This window comes from Phyllostomus hastatus, unplaced genomic scaffold (assembly GCF_019186645.2).
Source record: "Phyllostomus hastatus isolate PE091 unplaced genomic scaffold, TTU_PhHast_1.1 phas_scaffold_93, whole genome shotgun sequence".
Classification (NCBI taxonomy): Eukaryota; Metazoa; Chordata; class Mammalia; order Chiroptera; family Phyllostomidae; genus Phyllostomus; species Phyllostomus hastatus.
The window spans coordinates 32,621,258-32,645,040 of record NW_025334042.1 but is presented as its reverse complement, the minus strand read 5'-3'; the positions used below and the strand labels follow the sequence as shown (position 1 = coordinate 32,645,040).

General features: G+C 37.6%; 1 protein-coding gene across 2 annotated transcripts in view; it reads right to left on the bottom strand.

The window, feature by feature from the left end:
* IPO8 (importin 8) overlaps positions 1-22,881 on the bottom strand; it is a 58,609-nt gene extending 35,728 nt beyond the window's left edge. The window contains exons 1-10 of one of the 2 annotated variants that reach the window (XM_045829235.1): positions 22,581-22,881; positions 15,834-15,915; positions 12,972-13,128; positions 10,351-10,509; positions 9,160-9,316; positions 6,098-6,187; positions 4,814-4,908; positions 4,115-4,199; positions 1,479-1,613; positions 53-152 (exon numbers count right to left, since the gene is read on the bottom strand). In XM_045829235.1, coding sequence (XP_045685191.1) covers positions 53-152; positions 1,479-1,613; positions 4,115-4,199; positions 4,814-4,908; positions 6,098-6,187; positions 9,160-9,316; positions 10,351-10,509; positions 12,972-13,128; positions 15,834-15,915; positions 22,581-22,664 — 1,144 coding nt within the window. In that variant the 5' untranslated portion in view covers positions 22,665-22,881. The remainder of the gene's footprint in view (positions 1-52; positions 153-1,478; positions 1,614-4,114; positions 4,200-4,813; positions 4,909-6,097; positions 6,188-9,159; positions 9,317-10,350; positions 10,510-12,971; positions 13,129-15,833; positions 15,916-22,580) is intronic. The other variant, XM_045829236.1, reaches the window with a different exon arrangement.
* Positions 22,882-23,783: the final 902 nt, after the last annotated feature.

Sequence of the window (23,783 nt, the reverse complement as noted above, 5' to 3'; positions counted from 1 at the left end):
ACAATATTTTAGGCACCCAGGAAATAATGAGGAATAAAATCATCTCGATTACCAAATTTCATCCTTATGTACTCATACGGGTCCTCCTGCCACAGCTCTTCATCCTCATCTTTGTAACACATCACAGAGAAGATCACATCTTCAGAGATATTCTACAAAGGAAGAAAAACAACCACCAATGGGTATATGTTATTCAGATCTGGGGAACACTAATAATGTATTTACTGAATGCCTTTACACCGTTAGTCTTCCCAACTGTTGTTTTCCGTTGAGCTGGCAGTGGCTGAAGTGAGACAGGAAAGCAAGAGCCTAGGGTGGGGGCAGGGGCCGAGGGCGAGGACAAACGTAAGACTGTTTTTAAACGATTGATTAATGATATAAAGAAAGAGATGAATGTAAATGTTCTTCTTTGAAGGAATAGAAAGGATAATAAAGTTTTACTAACAAATTAGTATTAAACATAAGAGAAATAAACATCAAGCAAGGTTATATTTACTATTGTATTTCTTTTTGTGAACTGTTTTTCATTCCCAATTTGGTCCTAAATGTCAACCTAGCAACAATATTAAAATGTTCTTTCCTTCTTCCATTTTCAAAAACCTAATTTCCTACTCTACAAATGCAGGTTTCAGGGGCAAAGAAAAAAACCACATCCGTGTGTACACTGCTTTTGTTTGCTAACAATTAATTACATATTTAAAAACAGAATCACCTCTTAAATATTTTTAAGAGAAAAAAATTCAGCCTAAGTATAAGAGTTTTCTTAATCCTACATTATAGCCATGTAAAAGTAAGGCCAAAGGCATCAAGTAGAAAAAAATACTATCACAATTCACCCTTACTTTATAGGAACACAATGAATAAAATGAAATTAGTATCTTTTCATAGCAAAGAAATTATCCCTCTTTGATCAAGGAGATTAGACAAATATTAAGATATCCACAAAAAAACAATGCAAATCATATGATATTTCTTAAAACCTGTCATAAGATAATACTAAACAAATTCTATCCTGGACACTAAAGGCAAAGAAAAAGGATTTATTTTCTTTTTTAGATACCATCTTAGAGATTACAGAATTTAAGAATTTACAGTTTAAGAGGAAAAACAAATTCAGTTCCTAACATTGTTGAATTACTCAAAAATGTCTATATGCAAATAAGACTTTATTTATTAATGGCCCATAATTTTTCATTCTCATTTGTTCTTTAAATAACAATGTGAAATTCTATCTTTAAGTAAACAGTTAAGCAAGATCAATGGAATCCAAGCCTTCTAACTCATAAAACTTCAAGTTCTCACTCTTCTCAAATACTTAAATTTCCAAGTCCTTCAAATAAGTATAAGATTGCACCCATTTGTAATTATTAGTGGAAATAAAAATATATTCAATATAAAATATGAATTAGTAGTACTTTCTTTGTTTAGAAAACCTAACTTAACCAGAGAATATTTGGAGAACGGCTCCCGACACTCACCTGTATGTGTGGCTTCATTTGCTTCCACGTTACAGAATGAACCACCCCTTGGTTGAGATAGTTGAAGGCTTGCTGAAGAACTCGAGGGGCCACGTACTCTTTCTGTCTGTATTGGTCTAAAATTTTTAGTAGTACCTACAGGGAAACAGGAAGAGAAAATATAAGACAACATGTACAATTTTAAATTTAAGGGGAGGAGCACTTCAGGCATGACATAAAACCTGGAATACATAAAGATAAAGACTAACAGGTTTATAAGAAACTCAATATTTTGTGAGAAAACTGATGGGCAAATTTAATTATTAGATACATCCATGTTATATTGGAATGATGTCTTACTGTGATTTCCAGCCATTTGTCCTACTTCTAACCTGTGGATCTACTCAGAGTATATCTACACTGTACTCCACATAGTAGCTCTTCAAGTAAATTAAGATTCCTGTTAAACAAACAGCAACAACAGACTTAACTAAATGAACACCAAAAACAACCAGACAGCAAGAATCACCACAGGCATACTTTAATACTTATCAAAGTTGCACTGCAAACGAAGAGAAATTATAAGTTATCTAAAAAAATTGTATTAAGACAACTGATTAGCCCTCTAAAAAAAAAAAATGAAGCTAACTAAACTTCATCCCAAAATAAATTCCAGATAAGAAAATAGTTCAACAACAAAAGAAATGAAAGCTTAAAATTCCTAGAAGGAAATATGGAAGAATTTTATTTTAGAATCTCAGTCCACAGAAAGTCTTTATAAACATAACACAAAACTGAGAAGTTATTTTTTAACAGAGAGAGATTATCTACAAGGAAGGGACCATGCCCAAAGCAGCCATAACTGTTCCAAGGACCCTGGGTCAGAGGTAACACAGTGAAGTCAGTTTTCTAATTCCTGGTCTCCAGATCTCTTCCCTATGGCAAGCCGATGAATGAACTGGTGAATTAAATAAAAAGGGTTCTTTCAAAACATGTACAAAATTTATAAATTCAGAACATAAACTCAGTTCAAATTATATAAAATTCAAGTTTATAAAAATCTGTCTGAAGTCCTTCCAGGACCTATGTGGTTTTCAGCAATGCAAGCAACGCAGGCTAAAGATGGGTGCGGTTGAACAGCGTGTTCCCAACTCAGTGTGGCTCATACACAGTGAAGGTGGTGGGGATGAGACAAAAGAGTAAAGAAGAGAACAGTTTTGATACACTTTTTTTATACGAAAACTACTTTTAAATGCTAGGAATGTGCAGTGTAAATAACTAAGGTACGAAGAGTTTAGGACATGGCTGCAACAGCATGACATTTAAATGTATGTGTGCCTAGGCACGCTCACATCTATCTAAGACTGGAAAAATTCTACTGAACACACCTTAAAAGGACATCAACTTCAGGAAGCCTAACGGGTTTAACAGCAGTGGAGAAAGCAGAAGGCAAAGCTGGCCAGCTTCCTGAGTATGCTAGTATTCACAGTGAACTGCTGAACAGATCATTGTAATAATTATTCACTAATTTTCCCTATAGACTGTTCCACGGGGCAATAAAATAATTTGTGACAAAATTACAGCCATAGCTTTCCTGAACTGCTGCAAGGTATTTTTTAGAAATGATAATCCATAAAATGATACCAGACAAAATGATAATCTATAAAAGGAAGTATTCCACCTCAGATGACAGGTTTGAACACTAACTTTATATCATTTACAATAAAGAAGCCTATATGTATAAATTTGTAAAAATCTAGAAACATCCTCTATATGATTAAAGCCTTTCACTACATATGAGCAATCATTGCTTCTTCAATATGTTCCTGACCCAGACAGTGCTCAATAGTCAATAAATTTTATTTGTTGAAATATAAACAAAAATATCATGATTCAAATGGCAATACAGATCAACTAATCTTCATGTCCACTTGTTGTAGTTTTTAAATATTATTCTCAAGAACTCCTAATTTTTACTGTATAAAATGGTACCCAAACTTTCATAAAAAAATAGTAAGTTCTCAGCTGAAAGTCTAACTTCTGAGCTCAACTTCTCTTGAAATAGAACAATTTGTATTCCATTAACTCTTATTTAAAAAAAAAGCTTGGAACAAAGAGGTAAGCCTCAAAGAAAGAGAAGGTAAAAAACTTATAAAAGGTCAGAAAGTTAACAGAAGAATCCAACCTAATAATGGTGACTGTTATACCAGTACCAACAAACCGAAAAGGTTTGCATGTCGCATCTGGGAGTCTGGGAGGAAACTTATGTGGTAGCTGCCCGAGGCTACCTGGTTTTAAAACTAATTGTACTATATTAAATTCCAGAGCTGCCAGTTCACCCCCTATAAATACACAGCGTATTAATATGTTTGTAACCTACTTTTAAATGGACAGAAATAATTTAACTACTATCAGTAGTAACCATCCTTCCATTTAAAAAGCATAAGTTGCCCTGGCTGGTGTAGCTCAGTGGATTGAGCTTGGGCTGCGAACCAAAGTGTCTCAGGTTCGATTCCCAGTCAGGGCACATGCCTGGGTTGCAGGCCATGACTCCCAGCAACCGCACATTGATGTTTCTCTCTCTCTCTCCCTCCCTTCCCTCTCTAAAAATAAATAAATAAGTAAATCTTTAAAAAAAAAAAGCATAAGTTTATTACCTGCTGAATTCCCACCGCATAGGTTTTCAAAAAGAATTCAGAAAATTCAAAATATTCTTTTGTGACATTTCCTGGGCTTCCATAGCTTAAAATACAAAGAGAAAATGTTTAAATACAGTAAATTTTAAAAACAAGCATGTTCACTAGCTTAAATACAATCCCTTGTTGAAAGATATTCTATTGGGGCAGAAAACTAACACTTTCCCTACTTTTCACAAGCCCCAAAATGAAATCATGATGAACTGCACTTTGACTCTGGGTCTTACTAAAACTTCAGATTGAAACTTCTACCTACGTCGTTAATAAAGATCTCCTAAAGGGTAAATATTACAAATAAAAATATATCCAACACGTATTTTTCAATAAATGCTTCCATAATTAAATTTGACTAAGTTTCCTATGGAGCTGAATGGCCAAGCACCTTCTTGTACAATTCCTGGATATTTCTAATAAGCTAAACAATGTCATTTCTCCAATCTTTTTATAGAAAAAATAGAATGATTCAGAGAAAACCCAGCACCATCTCAAAGTCAGTGATCACGATTAAACCTACTTTAAAACAGAAGGTGACTTTTTGTCCTCTATGGCACTAAAGACAAATAACCATATTCTGTGGACAATCAAAAGACCTATCCAAGTTTATTATATCCAATACTGAAATACGGACCATAAGATCATAAATCTAATAAACAGCATTACCGTTCAAAAAGACGAGCTACAATATGCAGAGCCCACTTCTTACACTTCCACCAGACTAGTTCTGGTCTATCATCCTCATCAATTTGCAGGGTCTCCTAAGAGGACAAACACACCCAGATTAAATGTCTGCATAATAAAAGGGTTTATGTGAATAACAGAGGCAGAATAAATCTTGCTATAGATTAACATTAATTCTGAATTTAGATTGCCATACAAATGCAAATTCCTACTTATTTGTAGGAATAAGATTGCCAGCTAGAAATTAAATAAGCAAATTTCAACTAGCCAATGCTGTTGTTCACATCTATATCCTATTTTTCAAAAGGCCCAAATAAGTGGAAAACAAATACAAAATATCATGTGACTTGAGGAAATTCTGGGATAACAAAAAGGTCCTATATCTTTATTTAAGTGATGGTAACACAAGTGTATATTTGCAAAAATGCAAATGTTCTGTGCATTAAGGTAGATAAATTAAACTTAAACACAGTATGTCCCAAGATATGAATATGAGAAAAAATACTGCGTATCTGAAGACAAACTTAAATCTTAAAATATTTGATATATTTTAATTTAATTTAATTATTTCAGTTAATTTGATAATTATAGCATCATTATTATAGCAGATAAAAATGAGTTGCTATATTTTACCTGTCAAACTGACAAACTTAGAATTTTATGTAAAAGATATTCTCAGTTACTATTTATTAAAGTATAAGCCAGAGCAATGATTCTGGAGAATACTTTGCAAGATCTGTCAAAGCTTTAAACACTTCTACAAGGAATCTATCCAAAGAAAACAATCATGTATGTGTATAAAAATTTAACAACACCCTTACAGTTAAAACATTAAAAAACTGAAACAATCTAAACATCCAGCAAATGAAGCATTCAACAAAACTGACACCATAAAAACATTCATAATCACAAAAATACTTATAAAAGATTTTAAGTGAAAAATAAATTTCAAAACAGTAACTACATATACTATTTTTACAAGTAAAATATGGTTACATACAGACATAAAGAAAAAAGGCCAGAGGAATAAATACCAATTTTCAAATTTTTTAATCATTTTAGTAGGAATTGAATACAGTTATTTTATTAGTTTTGCTTACCTGAATATTCCTGACTATAAATATTCCTGAATATAAAACTATGTATTAGTAATTATTTTTACTACAGTAGTAACTTTTTTTTCCAAATAGGCTGGAATCAGTCTACCACAAGTACTCCAAGCCCAAGTTTTCCCAAGTTTTCTTAAGAACAGAAGCTCTGTCTTACGGGAGGAACTGTCCTGTCAATAATAGTTCGAAAGATCTCCATCCACACCGTCATGGTTTGGTTATTCACCAACTGAAGAGGCAACGCATACTGCAATAGAACAACATCACCGTCAGGCAATAGCTCCTCCACTCAAAAAAAATATTAGCAATTTCATCTATACTGGAAGGTTGAAATACATGAAATGGCTAACATTTGACCATGAAAATAGTAATTTCATATGGTTCAACCTAAAATTTTCATTTAAAATAGCCCTATTAACATATGTGTGCAAATTAAAATTCTAAAATCTAAAAATATACATGCCATGAATTACTTCTCTGAGCTACTTTTTAAAATGAAAACAAATATTTTTAATACAGTAAGGTCTCATTTACTCAGCATGAGATTCCAGATTAGTGATTTTTACCATTTACCCCTTTGTCAAACTCTTTGTTTCGACCACTCCTTCTCCAATTCCATTGAGATATAACTGACACACAACACTGTGAGTCTGTATTTAAGGGACATAAGATGATGATCTGATACATGTATATACTGAGAAATGATTACCACAATAAGCTCAGTTAACACTTCTATCACCTCACATAACTACCTGTCCTGTGGTGAGAATTCATTTTAACCACTTTAATGAAAATCTTTACCTCAAGAAACATTTTCTTCAACCATATTCCTCTACACTTGAGGTATAATACCACAGCCACTCTATGACTGTGGGTTCCCCTTGCTGCACTGTGAGTGAAGGGAGATGAGCAACACCAACTCAGCGTCCACGCATTCCCAAACCTGCTACGTGCTAAGGACGTGATGATAAGTAAGAGACATAGTCTCTGTCCTCACGCTCTGGTTGGGGAAAACAACGTGTACAAACAAGGAATTACCCTGTGGCGTGATGCCGTGTATGGATAAGAGCAGTACACAAGATAACCACTAACCCAGCCTGGTAGTATCAGGAACCACTTTCTGGAAGAAGGAAGCGTGAGCTGAAACATGGAGAAAGAGCACAAATCGGCCAGAGTATAAGGGGGAAGAAGAGTACTCCAGGTAGAAATTTAGTATTTTAAAGGCTCAGAAGAAAGGGCATGAGATATTCACAAAACTGAAAGAATTTCAGTATGGCTGAAGGGTAAAGTACAAAGGTGAAAATGGTAAAAGAAAAGGTGGAGAGATGAAGGGTTTTATAAACCATATTAAGAAGTTCAGCCCTGGTTGGTGTGGCTCAGTGGACTGAGTGCCAGCCCTCGTACCAAGGGGTCGCCAGTTCGAGTCCCAGTCAGGGCACATGTCTGGGTTGCGGGCCAGGTCCCCAGTGGGGAATATGTGAGAGGCAACCACACATTGATATTTCTCTCCCTCTCTTTCTCCCTCCCTTACCCTCTCTCTAAAAATGAATGAATGAATGAATAAAAGAAGTTCACACTCTATTCTAAGTGCAGTGGGGAGTTCGGGCTTGAGAGAGGGAACAGAGGAGGAGCAGGCTGAGGGTTGGGGAAAGTGACAATGAGTTCACCTTTGGACAAACTGAGTTCTGAAGTATGTATGAAACACCCAAATGCTGTGCACAATATTTAATAAATGCTTGAACAAAGTCAAATGAATTGTATCATACTTTTTGAATAAATAAATGCATTATCACTATAATTATCCCTCTTAAAGCCTTCTAAATCCTTGCTGCCAGGATACCCAGTGGGAGCATATTTCTTTAGTAGCATATAATAGATTACAAAAATGGTTTAAAATGTTGAGATTTTCATTGGTCTTTTAGGGTTTTAGCATGTATACATTGAGAAAATAAACGTTTTGGACTTTGCCCTCGCAGCTCAAGTAGAGGTAGAGGCTTGAGGAAAATTATTTCATCAGCCTCTGTCATACTTCCTGATTCCTGGTTATACTTCTCCCAGCAGGAGAGGGAATTCTGACCTCAGAATAAATGGAATATTAGTACATCTAATGGCATCTCACTGAATGAAAAATGTTTGCCTCAAAGTAAAGTGATATTCCTGAGGAAAACTTCTGAACAGCACTTTAAAGAAAAAGCAAAGGCACCATGAATCATCCTTTCTCATTACTTTAAAAAAGAAAAAATACAGGGTGGAGAATCTATCTTCCTAGTATCCAAGTTTCTTTGCTCGTCACAGGTTTGTCTTCCTCTCCCTCCCCTCTCTCCCCAAGAAAATGCTGAGCAGAAAACAAAATCTGCCTCAAACTGTCTCCATTAAAAGTTTAAAAGACAGGTTTAAAAATATAAATCTTTATTGAAGCGAAATACTCTGAAACAGTATAAAAATATTTAAGTCACACATGAAGCCAAGAGCAAAACCAAACTATCTTGGCTCTCTGGCCAGACAAAACTACCTTCTTGCCATCACTAATTTTACTAAAAAGCATGTAAAGGAGGTTTAACTCATTCATCATCAAACAGTTTAGACCGACAATAACTATCCTTCCTCTACCCAGATCTAAATAATTTACCCAAGACTTTCAAGGATTAAATTTTAAATGTTTTTATATTTAAAACACTTTATCATCTCTACCTTATTCTAATTCTTTTTTAGATTCCCACATTAATATTCTTTATACCCTTTAGATAAGAAAAAGGAAGTATTTTAAATAAATAAAAATGAGGCACAAAATCTTCTTTATTAGCTTTAAATTAGGTCACATGCAAAGAAACTACCATCAATAAGATTTCCCAATAAAGAGGAAAGCTCTTCCTTTCCTTCCTCTTCTTCTGTAACCACAACTAATCTACAGGCAGAATGCTATGGACAGATGAGTGACGTCATCGGGTTCCAGGGCAGTCAGCTACCCTGGTTCTTCAGCACCCAGCACTTCAGACACTGGAATAAAAGGCATGCAAGCCCTGAATTGCAGCTCTGCCACTCAGATAACTTTGGACTGTCAAGTTAATTTCTGTGAGCCTGTTTTCTCATAAGGAGTTTTTTAAAAGAACTACCTGTGAGAATACATAATTTTTACCAGTAACTGACACTAACTGAGCACTCTTCATGTCTCAGGCAGACAGCATGGTACCACATTTGTCTTCGACAACAGAAACTCACCTGAACAAGTGCATAGAAGATTTTCAGAATCTGTTTCTGGAGCAAAACAGAGTAATGTGAGGAATCGGGAAGGAGCTGCATGATTTGCTGTTGAATACGAGGCAGAAATATTTGCATTGCCGCTATAAGAGGTTCTCTTTCCTCTGCTTTCTTGTATCTACATGAGCAAAGACAAAAAGAGATAAAAATAGTTTCCCCTATAAAAGAATTATAAATAATGAATATATATATATATATATTTTAAGTTATATAAACCTAAGAAAACAAAAACATCCCAACCGTTGGCTTGCATTTTCTGTTTGGATTGTTAGAATAAACTTGGGAGAACGTTAAGAGAGCACATCACTGTTTTAGGCAGAAACTAAAAATCTTTCCAGAAAAAACTGGACTAGTTTAAAAGAATCCAAGACTATTTTGTAACTTTCCTAAATAAACTTTTCTACTCCTTAAATTAATTTTCATCATACCACAATTCTTCCCATTAAATACAAATTGATATGTCTGTTTAAATAGACACTCCTATTATATAACAAGTAATGTGAGTAAAAACATTTCATCTTGAACTATCCTAAATTGAAAAATAAAAATAGTTTACAAACTTATGTGCTCTTAGATACTTCAACTGCTACAAATCTAAAATATCTTCTAAAAATCCTACAGAGTATGAACTAACTAGTTTGTAAATAGTACAGGACTCTTCATGCACAAGTAGCAATCCTCTTAGAAAAAGGAAAGTAACGCAATTAAATGTGACACCTGTCCCCACCTCCCAAGCAATTTTTATAGAAAAGAAAGTCACTAGCAAAAAAACTTTAACATTTTCTATTTTGCATCCAAAAAGTAAATATTAATATTTGGTGTACTTAAGGTGCTCACTTAAAGACAAATGCTAAGGTGCCTCTATATCAGAGTTTCCAAGGAAAGCTGTTAATAAATGACCACCTGAAATTAACAAAAAATTTTGAAAAGCACTGCATTATCACATCACTGCCTCAGAGATCAGCAATGTACACTGGCAGACTAAAAGTTCTTTAAATAACTGTAGTAAATAAACATGTTTAACTGTGCTTCACCTACCACTTGCCAAATTAACCTGATTCCACAGAACACCCACGGCAGAACCCTCTATGCAATTTAGTTCTTCCTAAATGACACAAGGCTGGTATCTTCACCCAACAGAGATCAACTTACTCATATGTCTTCACCAGCTGATACAGGCACAATAAACTGCCAAGCCAGCTTCCGCTGCTCTGAGACTGCAGGTAATAGTCTATCTTGTCGACTACCGCTGGCCAGTGACCAGGGAAATCGTATTTAATGATGGCACGGAGACACATTGTCAACTGGACTCTATAAGGTGGGGGAAGAAAGTCCAAAATCTAAGTAGTTAATAAATATCAGGTTTCAAAGACCTCTAATATTTTACATAAAAGCACCCTAACTTTAATTTACCTATATTATATAGTTATATATCTGGGGTGGAAGGACAAAAAACAGTACTATCGAGAAAAAAACTCCTCAATACCTCAATTTAATTGTATATAAAAAGAACAAACAGGTCATTTCCTAAAATAAATAATACAACCTTTCAAACTGTTTTATCCTAAATACAGTTTTGGGAAGAAAGGATTTAAAATAAGTTCATTACAGTTTTTCAAAAAGAAAAAAAAAACCTATGTATTTAGCTCTGCAGAATCTCCCAGCTTATTATATTTTGTATTTTGATTACCATAGCCTAAGAGGAAAACAAACAAATAAAGTGTTATACATTTCAAGTAGGCGAACTTAGCCTAAAAATGTAGAACGATACGTAAAACAGAGGCCTACAGAATGATGGGAAGCATGTCTGTGAGCCGAGACCTTGAAGCATCCATTTTCAGTTAACAGCCAACACAGAATGCTGCACCTATCTATCTAAGCTTCCTGAAATACTCAATGTTGTCCTTTAAGTATAAGAAACAAGCTGGCAATTTCTGGAGAGGAAATCTAAGAGCTATTCCCAAAGACATAAAGAAAAAAAAGCCACAGGAAAAACATAAAAGAGAAAAAAAAGGATCCCTTTCATAAAACCACAGAGCCAAACAATAAAAGATGTGAGGTCAGTATTCATTTCCTCAACAGGATCCCAACCATAATTGGTATTAAAAAGAAAATGAGGAAAAAATTTTCTCTTCTCTAAACTACCAATATGTCCTCACATGGTCATTTGCAAATGGTGAGAAAGGGAGCCTGACTAATTAGGATTCCACAATGAAAAATAAAACAAAAAAGTGTGTGTGCGTGTTGAGTCGAACAGCCAACAACTTGAATTCACTGAAATGAAACACACAAAATAATGCCTTACCCGTATGTTACCAAATCTATTTGAAAATTTTTCTTTGCAATACTCTTAAATAAACTTTAAGAATATTTTTTCAAAAGTGATTAAAGCTAAGTCTTCAAGACATAAAAGAAGGCAAGCCACAACGAACTGTCTCATTATAAAGATCAAGGGGTCCCCCTGTGTCACCAGCAGCTGTTCCTAAACAACCAACACATCAAATCTGTATGCAATAAAACTGAAACTTTTCGGTTTTTAAAATTTCCTCATCATGTTGACCCTCCCAACATTTTTTCATTCCAGCCAAGCAAAGGATGGCTATGAACGGCCCTCCTTTCACACAACACCATGCAGAAGAACTGCGAGACTCAGAGATACTTGAAAATGTCAATATTCCAACAAGACATGGATCCGTGATGACACCATGGGCGAGAGCCACTGCCCAGGCTGGCATGTGGGCAACCCATGAGAACAATGGTGATTTTCTTTAATCAGTAAACCTATTTCTCCTCTCAACAGGCAAAATAACTGTACAAAGAAGAGCTCAATGTTCCTTCTCCCTCCTCACTCTTTCCCTCACCCTTTCTTCCCTTTCTCCTGCTTATGTCATCGTGTGCAGGGGACGCCCAAGGGAAAAAGCTGCATCTAATCTCTTGACATTAAACAATTTCATTCCCCTACCTCACTTTCATCGATTTCCCTCCTCCATTTTCAAAAAAAATCTAATTACTAGCTCGTGTTGCAAAGAGTTTGTTTCTCTTCTCTTAAGATTGCAAACTTCGACTTCATAGCTGTGCTGTCCAACAAATAGGGGCAGCCACTAGCTACCTGGTCACACTTTAAATTTATCAAAGTTCAATTAAAGTTCAGCTCCTCAGTTACCCTGGACACATTTCAAGCACTCAATACCAAGTACGTCACATGGCTAAATACCAGACAGTGTGGGTCAAGAAGATTTCCATCACCACACCAAGTTCTCCTGAACATCACCTGAGGTGAATGTGAAAAACCACCGACAATTCTTCTAGCTTATGCCTACTCTATCCTGTCTGCTCCAAAGGAAAAGATACTCAGTTGACAAAAATGAATGAAAAGATAGGTTAAGTGTTAAGGTAAGTGGTAGGTTAAAAACTTCCAAAAGTCAATTTCCCAAGTCAGGAAAAAGAAAAGCAGACAAGAAAAAGTCAAGAGATCATAACTAAGAACACAAGTTATTTACACAGTGGGGATTTACACAACAATTTTAATCAAGTATGATTTTTGCCTTAACTCTTTTTTGTGGCAATTTAAAGCAACTAAATCTTTCCCAAAATATTGCAAAGGATTACAAACATAAAGACAAACAAGTGAAAGAATATTCTTTGAGTGCCTGTCTTCATTAGCTTACCAACGAAATTTGAGGCTGATGATTAAATCCAACCTCCCCCATCCATATACACTTTTGTGTATACAATCATACAGATACTAATCATACAGATATGGTATAACGTACCTCACTAAATCTGGAGACCGAATTATTCCTTCCACAATGTTATCACGTATTTGCTGGCGATCATTTTCATGAATGTTGAATGGAAATACTGCTTCTCCCAGTGGAGGTTCTCGGTCTGGCCAGTACTGTGTCACCATATTCTTCAAGTAAATGGCAGCTAAGTTAGAGAAAAAAATGCTAATGTAGCAGCAACAAAAAGATGACTTTCATTCAGCTTTACAGGGCACGAAAGGCTAATCTCTTCAATGTTAAACATGACAGCCAGCAAAAATGGAAAATCTTACCATTATAAATCTCAGAGTATGCCTTTTATATAGGCTATCTCATATGGTGCCCCATTAATAAAAATAGTTATAAAATTAAAAGTATTTAATGGCTGAATTATAAGTCAGTCCATGATTTTACCATGTGTATATCTTTGTTGTCTGAAGGTTGCTTTTTATTTTCAAGACAAATTCTATAGGGATTATAATGGTTTTATGATCATATCGGTAACCTGGCATTCTAATGCACTGCTGACAGAAAATGCAAGCGAAAGCAATTTGGTGATAAAATTCAAAGTTCTGAATGTTAACATCCATAGTAGGCATTGACCTAGCATTTCCATCTCTCATATTTTATTCTATAAAAGTATTCCCACAAGCATCCAGAGATATTATGTGCAAGGATGCTGCTCATTTTAGCACTGTCTCTATAAGAACAACAATGAAAAGGGACAGTAAAGGAAATGTCCATCAATATCATATTGTTTAAATAAACTATCGTAGTCGTGTACAAACAAATGCTGAATAGTTGTTATAAAGCATATGCACATGTACTAACATGGATCAATCCCCGAAAGTACAAGGTTGAATAAGAAAAAGGAAATTATAAAATAGCACGTGTAACATAAACAGATCTTTGTAACTTTGTAAAGGCTGCTGGCATTATCTACAGAAGAAAAAAAAGGACTGGAAAACCATGGAAAACCATGCACCACAGTTGACAGCAGCCATCTCTCAGGGTGGGATTGACAGCAGTCTAACGTGTAAACTCTATGTTTTTGTAATGTTTATATGCCACATAAGGAGGAAATACTAGTTTAATAAATTGCTTTAAGATCTTTAAAAATACTACTTCCAAAAAGTTTCCATGGAAACTTCACAATGGTCCTATAAATACTTTGGTTATTAAAATAGATTTCATTTAGCAAAATGTGGTTTCAGAACAGCCTATTTTATAAAACAAAGGTTAAATAAAATGGAGCAGTGGTTTGAAAAAACTTACAGAGAAGTATTACAAACCTTATTAAAGTAAAAAATAATTCCAATATGAGTGTTTTTCTATAGATTTTTCTTAACTACAAAGGGATCTCTCAGGAAATTATACAAATTGTTATAAATATTTCCTCAAAGTATAATGATTCCTTACAATTTTATCTGTTATTACAAGTAAAATTAAACACTTTTATCATTTTTATCAGCATGTAGAATACAACCCCATTTCTGTAAAACTGTTCACCAATCCCTCTACCCAAACACATACAAATGTCTTAATGATGGTCCCTTGAGAGATGAATGTTGAGTAATTTTTTTTTAAATTTCTTCTTGGTATTCTTCTATATTGCCCAAATTAATCACAATGAGTATATGCCACTTACATAATGCCACTTACTTAAAGGCTTTTTAAAAAAAGCCTTAACTATTTGTTTTTTTATTTAGTTGTTATTATTTTACCCCCATTATCTTAAAGTTACTATCTTTTTAGGTCTCACGGTACTCCAAGGCTGCTTTCTCCATTTTTTGACCTTTTGGGTTCTAATGACAAGCTTATTTTTTTAAAAACCACACACCGCCCTGGCTGGTGTAGCTCAGTGGATTGAGCGCAGGCTGTGAACCAAAGGGTGGCCAGTTCGAGTCCCAGTCAGGGCACATGCCTAGGTTGCAGGCCAGGTCCCCAGTGGGGGCGTGCGAGAAGCAACCACACATTGATGTTTCTCTCCCTCTCTTTCTCCCTCCCTTCCTCTCTCTCTGAAAATAAATAAGTAAAATCTTCAGAAAAGCCCTGTTCCCCAATCACATAGTCAAGAACACCTGTGCAATGCACTGGCTCCATGATCTGACGCACAAATGGAGCTCAAATGCATAAACACAAATGTATGATATTAAACTGCGGGCCTGAAGGCAAAGCCACCAGAAATCATAAAAAAAAGAAAAAAGGCAGGGGGCAGATGAAGCTATTAAAATTAGGAAAGATAAGGGGGAAAATGGCAAAGTTACAGAGGCAAGGAATTGCTGGGTAGAAGGGTGAGAAGGAAGGAAAAGGCTAGGGGAGATTAAAGAGCTCAGTATCTGCCTCTAAGTTTCCAGGGGAAAGGAAAGTTACATTTTTCAAATAAATGTTTACTTTTTTATGGTTATTTTTTTAATCCTTGCTAGAGGATATGTTTATTGATTTTATTTTTTTAATTTTTTTTTTAATTACAGTTGTCTGCATTTCCCCTCACCACTTCCTCCCACCCCAGCCAAACCCACCTCCCTCCCTTGCTTCCACCCTCGCCCTTGGTTTTGTCCATGTGTCTGTTTATTGATTTTAGAGGAGGGGTGCAGAGAGACAGAGAGAAACATCGATGTACAGGCAAAACACCAATCAGTTGCCTCCCATACACACTGACCAGGACAGAACCCACAGCCTTTTGGTGTGCGGGACGAAGCTCCAACCGAGCCACCTGGCCAGGGCAGAAAGTGATTTTTATAAACCATTAGAAACACTCCTTGTGTGTTTCCTATTTTTTCAAGAAATTACAGATATTTAGAATTAAAATAAAACTCTATTTTTACTTTCACTATAAATAAACTTATAAAAGATAAAAAACCAACTCACCTGCCTGGCGAACTGGGAATTCCACATGGTCAGAGACTATAATCCGAAGTAAACTGGGGGCAAAATTGATAATCTTGTAGGACTGAAATTACAAAGAAATACTTTACAAAACAGGGCAATATAAGTGAATAAATATTAGCACCTGTTACTACATATACTACTGTAAATAAAACTTTTAAAGTGAGAGAAACTCTCCAAAATAAAGATTATTAAAATACTTCAAGTCAAAAAATTTTACTTAGAATAAATTCATGAATAAAAGAGCATGAATATTTTGTTTGTTTGTTTTGATATATATGCTCAAAATGCTCTCCAGAAAGGGTGTGGCAATTTACAGTACAACAGTAGCATAAGAGTGTGTCCATCTATCCAATATAGAGATTATCATTCCTTCAAAAATTTTAAAACCTTACTCATATTTTAAATTGCATTTCCTCTATGTTGAATTTTCCCTGTTTGTTGGCTGTTTGTTTTTCTACAAATTCCTTATTCTCTTTATCCTTCTGTAAATGGAATATCTGTTTTAGTCTTAATAAATTCTTACAGCTATTTATGATTTACAATCTCAACCTTTCATTTGACCTATACATTGCAAGTGTTTCTTCCCAGCTTACTTGTGCTTCAATTTTGTTTGTTATTTTTGACAAACCAAAAACAGAAAAACATAAGCTACAGAAAACAGAAGCTCCAACACAGAAGAAAATGGACAAGATAGCATTAGACAGCTGTGCATGGGCTGTGGAGAGGGACTGGAGCCCTGTGACTAAAAGAGCTGACAACAGGAGGCCCTCCGGTGCTGGAGCATCTTTTAAACTTAACAATGCCCCAGTGAGCCTGTGCTGGTGAAGTGCCTGCTGCCTGGGCCATTTCACCCCACGGACATGTTCTACTTTGATGTACTCTTGAGTTTGGCCAGGGTGACTTTAGAAGCACAAAAAAATACAGAGCAACCCCATTCCTTCTGAATGTATTTCCACCAGATATCTGGTACCTAGACTATATTACAACCCTGCCACATCCCCAGAGCTTGTACTTGGCCTTTCCCTCTGACATTCCCAGAAAGGACTCATAATTCTCAGTAAGGTTAAAGCTGGGCAAATGGAGACTTCCAGCTAAGACGGAGGCATAGGTAGATATACTTGGCCTCCTTGTACAACTTAAAGAAGGACAACAAATTTAAAAACAAAAAACAACCAGAACTGCCAGAAAATTAACTGTATAGAAGTCTGACAACCAAGAAGTTAAAGAAGAAACATTCATCCAGACTGGTAGGAGAGGCAGAGACGGGCAGCTGAGGTGGAGAGGGCCCACAGCAAGGTGGCAGCTGGAAGACTGGGCAGTCCCACAGTTATGTGCAAATAAACCAGAAGAAACTGGGGAGTGAGACAGACTGAACAACCCAGGCTTCCAGCACGGGAAAAGAAAGCCTCAAAACCTCTGGCTGTAAAAACCTGTAGGGGTTGTGACAGTGGGAGAAACTCCCAGCCTCACAGGAGAGTTCGTTGGAGAGACCCACAAGGTCCTAGAACATCCACAAAATCACCCACCTAGGAATCAGCACAAGAAGGTCCCAATTTGCTTGTGGGCTAAAGGGAAAGTGACTAAAAAGCCAGCTGAGAGCTGAGCAAATGGCATTGTTGCCTCTCAGACCCCTCCCCCACATACAGTGCCACAATGCCCCGTCCTGGCTGAATACCTAAGGTTCCAGCCCTTTCGATGTAACAGGTGTGCCCAGACAAAGAAATATAGTCTAAGTGAAAAAAAACAGTTCAAAAGTCCAGAAAAACAACTAAGCAACAAAGAGATAGCCAACCTATCCAATGCGCAGTTCAAAACACTGGTAATCAGGATGCTCACAGAAATGGTTGAGTATGGTCGTAAAAAGAAGAAATGAAGGTTATGCAAAGTGAAATAAAGAAAAACGTACAGGGAACCAACAGTGAAGGGAAGGAAACTGGGACTCAAATCAATCATTTGGACCAGAAGGAAGAAATAAACATCCAACCAGGGCAGAATGAAGAAACAAGAATTCAAAAAAAAAAAAAAAACAAGAAGAGGCTTAGGAACCTCTGGGGAAACATTAAACATTCCAACATCTGAATCACAGGGGTGCCAAGAAACTGAAGAGCAAGAAACTAAAAACGTATTTGAACAAATAATGAAAGAGAACTTTCCCAATCTGGCAAAGGAAATAAACTTCCAGGAAATCCAGGAAGCCCAGAGAGTCCCAAGAAGTCAGACCCAAGGAGGCACACACCAAGGAACGTCATAATTACATTACCCAAGATGAAAGATAAGGAAAGAATCTTAAAAGCAGCAAGAGAAAAGGACACAGTTGCCTACAAAGGAATTTCCATAAGACTGTCAGCTGATTTCTCAAAAGAAATTTTGCAGGCAAGAAGCAGCTGGAAAGATTAAAAGTCATGAAAGGCAAGGACCTACACGCAAGATTACTCTATCCAGCAAAGCTATCATTTAGAATGGAAGGGCAGATAAAGTGCTTCCCAGATAAGGTCAAGTTAAAAGAGTTCTTCATCACCAAGCCCTTACTATATGAAATGTTAAAGGGACTTATCTAAGAAAAAGAAGAAGATCAAAAATATGAACAGTAAAATGACAACAAAATTACAACTATGAACAACTGAACCTAAAAAACAACCAAAAACAAACTAAGCAAACACCTAGAACAGGAACAGAATCACAGGAATGGAGATCACATTGAGAGTAATCAGCCGCGAGGGGGAGGGGAAAAAGGGGGGAAGGTACAGTAAAGAAGAAGCACAAATGGTAGGCACAAAACAGACAGGTGGAGGTTAGGAATAGTATGGGAAATGGAGAAGCCAAAGAACTTATATGTATGACCCATGGACATGAACTAAGGCAGGGGGAAATGCTGGTTGGAGGGAAGTGTGTGCAGGTCAGAGGGGAATAACGGGAAGAAAAAAAATGGGAAAACTGTAATAGCATGATCAATAAAATATACTTTGAAAAAAATAAATAAAGCTGGACAAATGATATGGAGAGGCCATTCATCTTACTGTCTCCCAGGAGCATGTCCATTTATTCATAATAGCATTTATTAAGATAAGTGTTTGACTAAAAAATTTGGAGAAAACTGGCATCTTCTAAATATTGGTCATTTCCATCTAAGAATATTATGCTTTCCAAACCTTTCTGTATTCTTCAGTAAAATTCTAAATTATCTAATAATTGTTCTTTCTTTCATCCTATATAAACCTCAGAATCTTAAATCTGTTACATATGAAATAAGTCCTGTTTTATCTGTAATTGAAACCACTAGATTTTTAAAGTAGTTTTAAAGAAAACATTTCTTTTAACAGCAATTTACGGAAGTCAAAATTAATACAGATTCAGCCCACTCTTCTATACTACCTATATTTACATTTTAAAATAACTTGAGCCTATAACTTTTGAGATACTTGAAGATCTTATAGTGAATCAAATATCTCTATAGCTTAGTTCTAATCTATATAGTTTAGTATTTATTTAAAAATCTTATTACACATAAGTACAAAATAATCTTTAAACTTAGATTAATGCTACTTATTTGAAAATAGTTATTGTGGAGACTACTTTTAGTTCAACATTGTTTCCATTTTACACATTCTGAAACTCCTCTTTTTGTAACTGTTTGCATTTCAAAGAACTTCTGCAATTTTTGTCTTTTCCTTCCAGTCTTGATTCAATCTATGTTAATTTGGCCAGCTAAAACGTTCAGTGGTAAATTAAGATGTATTCTCATACTACTTTCCTCACAAATATTTATCCAATTTCCTTTTCCACCTTAGGCATCAAATTGTCTAAGGGTGAAAAAAAAAGACATTTTGAAGTTTTCTGAAAATAAAGAGTTTACTTGCTTAGCTAAATACTGCATTTCATGAGAACTCATTTAAAGCAAAGAACTTAGGTTTTCCCATTCTCTGTGCCACTGCCCCCACTATGTTAACTTTTCCAGTCCTCCGGCGTGCCAAGCTGAGGGCTTCTACTGAGTTTGCCCTTCCCTGTTCCCCTCCCAGTTCTTCACCTGCTCATTTTAACATCTAGATCTCTGCTTAATGTCATTCTTCAGAGAATGACCACCCTAATTATTCAACCCAACACACTCTAGGGCTTTACTCTCAGTAGAACACTTATGACCTGAAGTTATATTATTTACCTATCTGTATCCCCCACTGGAATGCAAGTTATATGAGAGCAGAGTCTTATACTAGTCCCTTTAATACAACTCAATAAATATGTTATTCATATAAGCAAACTCCTTAAAGGGCAATAAAAATGATACCACAGATGCATGGAAAAGCAGAAATAAAAGCTTGGCAATAAAAGCACATATTTTATTTCCTTGTTTAGGCCATGTGGAGAATTATTTATTAAAAGAAAACACTTCTTTGGATGAGTTACTGGAGCAAGATATCCACCCATTCCTACTTCTCTGTGCTGCTGCCACAGGGGCTTCTGGGTCTAGAGATGGTGAAGAATATGTACAGGAAGCATTCTTAATATCCCGAGATAAAAGTGAAAATGCATTTTCCCATACAAACAATATCACAAATAACAGGCAAGGAACTAGTCACTGGTTACAGAAATAGGCCAAAGAAAAACATAACTCCAAATAAGAATTTATCCTGTGGAATTCAGGCTATTATATTTTGAAGCTGCTTTCCTCTCCTAAATGGCCACTGACAAACCAATCAGTACTCTGCAGAAGATGCCCCCATTTCCTATGCAGATCATATTTGCTGAGAGGGCAACCCAGACTAAAATAACTGAGCTGGTCCCTAATCACTTACGGCCAATTGCCCACCTGTTTACCCAACAGAGCAGGATGCTAAAAGATAAGCATACAAAACCCAACACCCAACATACCGTGTTTTACTGTTTTATGTAAATTATGACATAATTTAGCCTTTTACTTACAGGAGATTCAAAAAAATACTTAAGACATATTACAATCCAAAGCATTATACAAAATATAAATGCTAAAACGTGGCACAGCAATACGCTTTTAGAAGTTACAGAGGAAACTGTGGTCTGTGATGACTTGGGTGAATATGGGGAAATGCAGAGTGCAGATAGAATGAATTTGAATTGAAACACCATGAAAAAAATAGGACTGGGTTCTAAGTTTCCCTTCTAGTTCTACAGGACCTCCCACCTACCTTCCCGAGTTCTATAAAGTCAATTGCACCTATATAATGAGGAATCAGAAACAAAACAAAGGTATGCTAACAGAAACAGGAAAGTACATCGTGATACCAAAGATATGATCCCTGTGGACACCATTAGAGTAACGTCTGGCCTCACTGTAAGGAGGTCACAAAGAGGCCAACTCTTCTGTTTACACTAGTAGACTGCAAGTTCAATTCTTCCTTTGCTCCTCCTAACCAACCCCTGGATTACTATTTTTCTAGCCCATCAACATATAGTACTTCTACTCTGCAGAGCCTGGGACAAGTACTGACTTTAACTTTCCCCTATTCTAAATGGGAGTCCTTTTCTTTTTGAGAAATACTTTCCCTTTAGGCTATTGTTCAATTCAACCTTCTCTACAGAAGTCCGTGTTTTCACTCACCCTTTTATCTGTTGAAAATCCTGGATTCACACTCACTCCATACTCCACCCGGATTTCCCATTAAAGCAATCCATTTCAAAGATTCGCAGTGCACACCCGCACCGTTAAGGCAGCTCCAGCCAGGGAAAACCTTAGCAAGCTCCTACAGAAACATTTACTTAGGACAGTCGTTCTCACGCTTTAGGAAAGCACAGAATCGCCTAGCTAGCTAATTAAAACAGAATTAGGTTCCATCCCGAGTCTCTGATTCTTTAAGTCTAGAGTGAAACCTTAAAATGTGCATTTCCCACAAATTCCCAGGTGATGTTGACGCTATTCATCCTGGACACCACTTTGAAAACCACTAATTTAGGAATATTCCTTTATATTTTAAGGATTATCACAACCTCAAACAGTTGTCATTCTGTCTTGGGAGTAGACCTTAACTCGTACTTATCAGTGAGAGGTCTGATTCATTCCTACAGGTTTAGAGGAAAACATAAGCTAGAGTTTGGGCTCTTTAAAATTTCGAAATTTAGGCGGTGACACGGAAACAAGGTCGAGACTAGTTACTTAGAGGATGGGGAATAAAAGAGCCTTATACATTTTAGCGTTTTTCAGAAATCCCTCCAACCACGTCTTTTGCACGTGCCTTTTGTAAGGCAATACCACCATGAACATCGCCTCCTCTTCCTAGAGCACTCTCCCGGCAGCACTTCCCAGCTCGCGCACAAAACTCCGCCAATCAGTGTCAAAACAGTGCTGCCAACCCCACAGCAGCGAGCGCTGGGCAGGGTTTCCCACAGCAGCACCTAAAAAGGGCTGTGTCTGCAGAAAAGCCCAACTCTGATTTGAAATTTAAGTGAATTTTCGCAGCCCCGTCCCCAACTCAGCGTGCTTAAATCACACCCTGAAAACACCAGCAAAGGTTGCTAAAGCTTCTTTCTGCGGACCCAGCGGGCTGAACAAACTGCACGGGGAAAGGAACACAAGAAAAGATGCGAAGGTAGCCAACAGGTGCCGGGGATGTTCAGAAGAGGTCCCGGGAGTGGGGCTGCACTGCACCCTGGAGCGGGGGTGGGCGCCGGTCGGAGCCCGGGGTGGGGGGTGGAAATCGGGCGCCCGGCGGGCAGAGCCCCGGAGCCAGCGGGGGGCGCCGCAGGCCCGGGCCTCACCTGGTTGAGCTCATTCTCAGCTGCGATCCGCAGCTTTGGATCGATGGTGCCCTTCAGCGCTTGGATGATCCGGTTGAGGTCCATCTCCCCGGGCAGGGGCTCCGCGGTCCCCGGACCAGTAGGCCAGACTGCAGCTTTAGTTTTCCTTCAGGGCTGCTCAGGCTCCTCCTCCGCGGCCCCTGGACTACCTCACTCCCCACCCCCCGCCACCGTCGCCACCTGCAGCCACTTGCTGCGCCACTCCGACTCCGCGCCCCCTGTCCGCCCTGTCCACCCCCCACAACTCGCTCTCCATTCACCCTTTTACGACAGCCGGTGGGAGGCGGGAGAAGAAGAGGAAGCGGCACTTCCTTTACGGCGGCCTCTTCCCCCGGGCCGAGGCGCGGGCGGGCTCCCCCCGGCGGCCGGCGTGCTGCGGTGCTCCCGCGCGGAACGTGGGGACCCGCTCAGGCCGCCCGGCCAGCGGCAGCCATGCTGTGCACGGAAAGCAGCCCCCTCCCCTCCCCTCCCCTCCCCCGGCCCGGGAGACGAACGGGCTGGGTGTCTCTTTCCCGCTGCTTCCAGTTGACCTTATATGGGCAGCTGGCAGTTTTTGTTAGTCCGAGAGCTGTGTGCGCATCACAGCTGAGTGGGTTCCAGGGCAGAATTTGTTGGAGCCCCGAGATCCTCTAGCCCACAGCAGGGCAGGATCCCCGCGATCGGTGGGAGACATCATTCATTCACTCACTGAATGTCGGTCCAACATATTTATTAAACAGAGTATCGAAATACTTAGGCACCCCATTGTAAGGGCATGACTTTGATGCGGGTTACTATGAAGGAATTGACAACCTGATAGAAGAGACAAATGTAAATTTATATTTACAATGTAACTCTGGAAATAGATCAGAGACACTAATTACATGCCTGAGTTTTCTGAAAAATTTCCAGACCTCAGAAAAGTAGTGAAAAGCCCACTATGGCCCTATCTGGCCCCACAACTTCAATGGCCTAAAAATATTTAGGAGCTAGTTTTTCCTGAGGTTAACCAAAAAGGAGAGTTCTGATTACATATGTGGGCAAAATATATCTAAGATAGATTCGTTCAATTAACTGGGTTCAATCGAGAGAGTAAAATATATATACATGGCAGAAAACTTACCTGCCCGAAAGCTGTCCCCTCTGCAGGCTCCAAATGGGGCAACACCCTTCACTTGAGTGCAA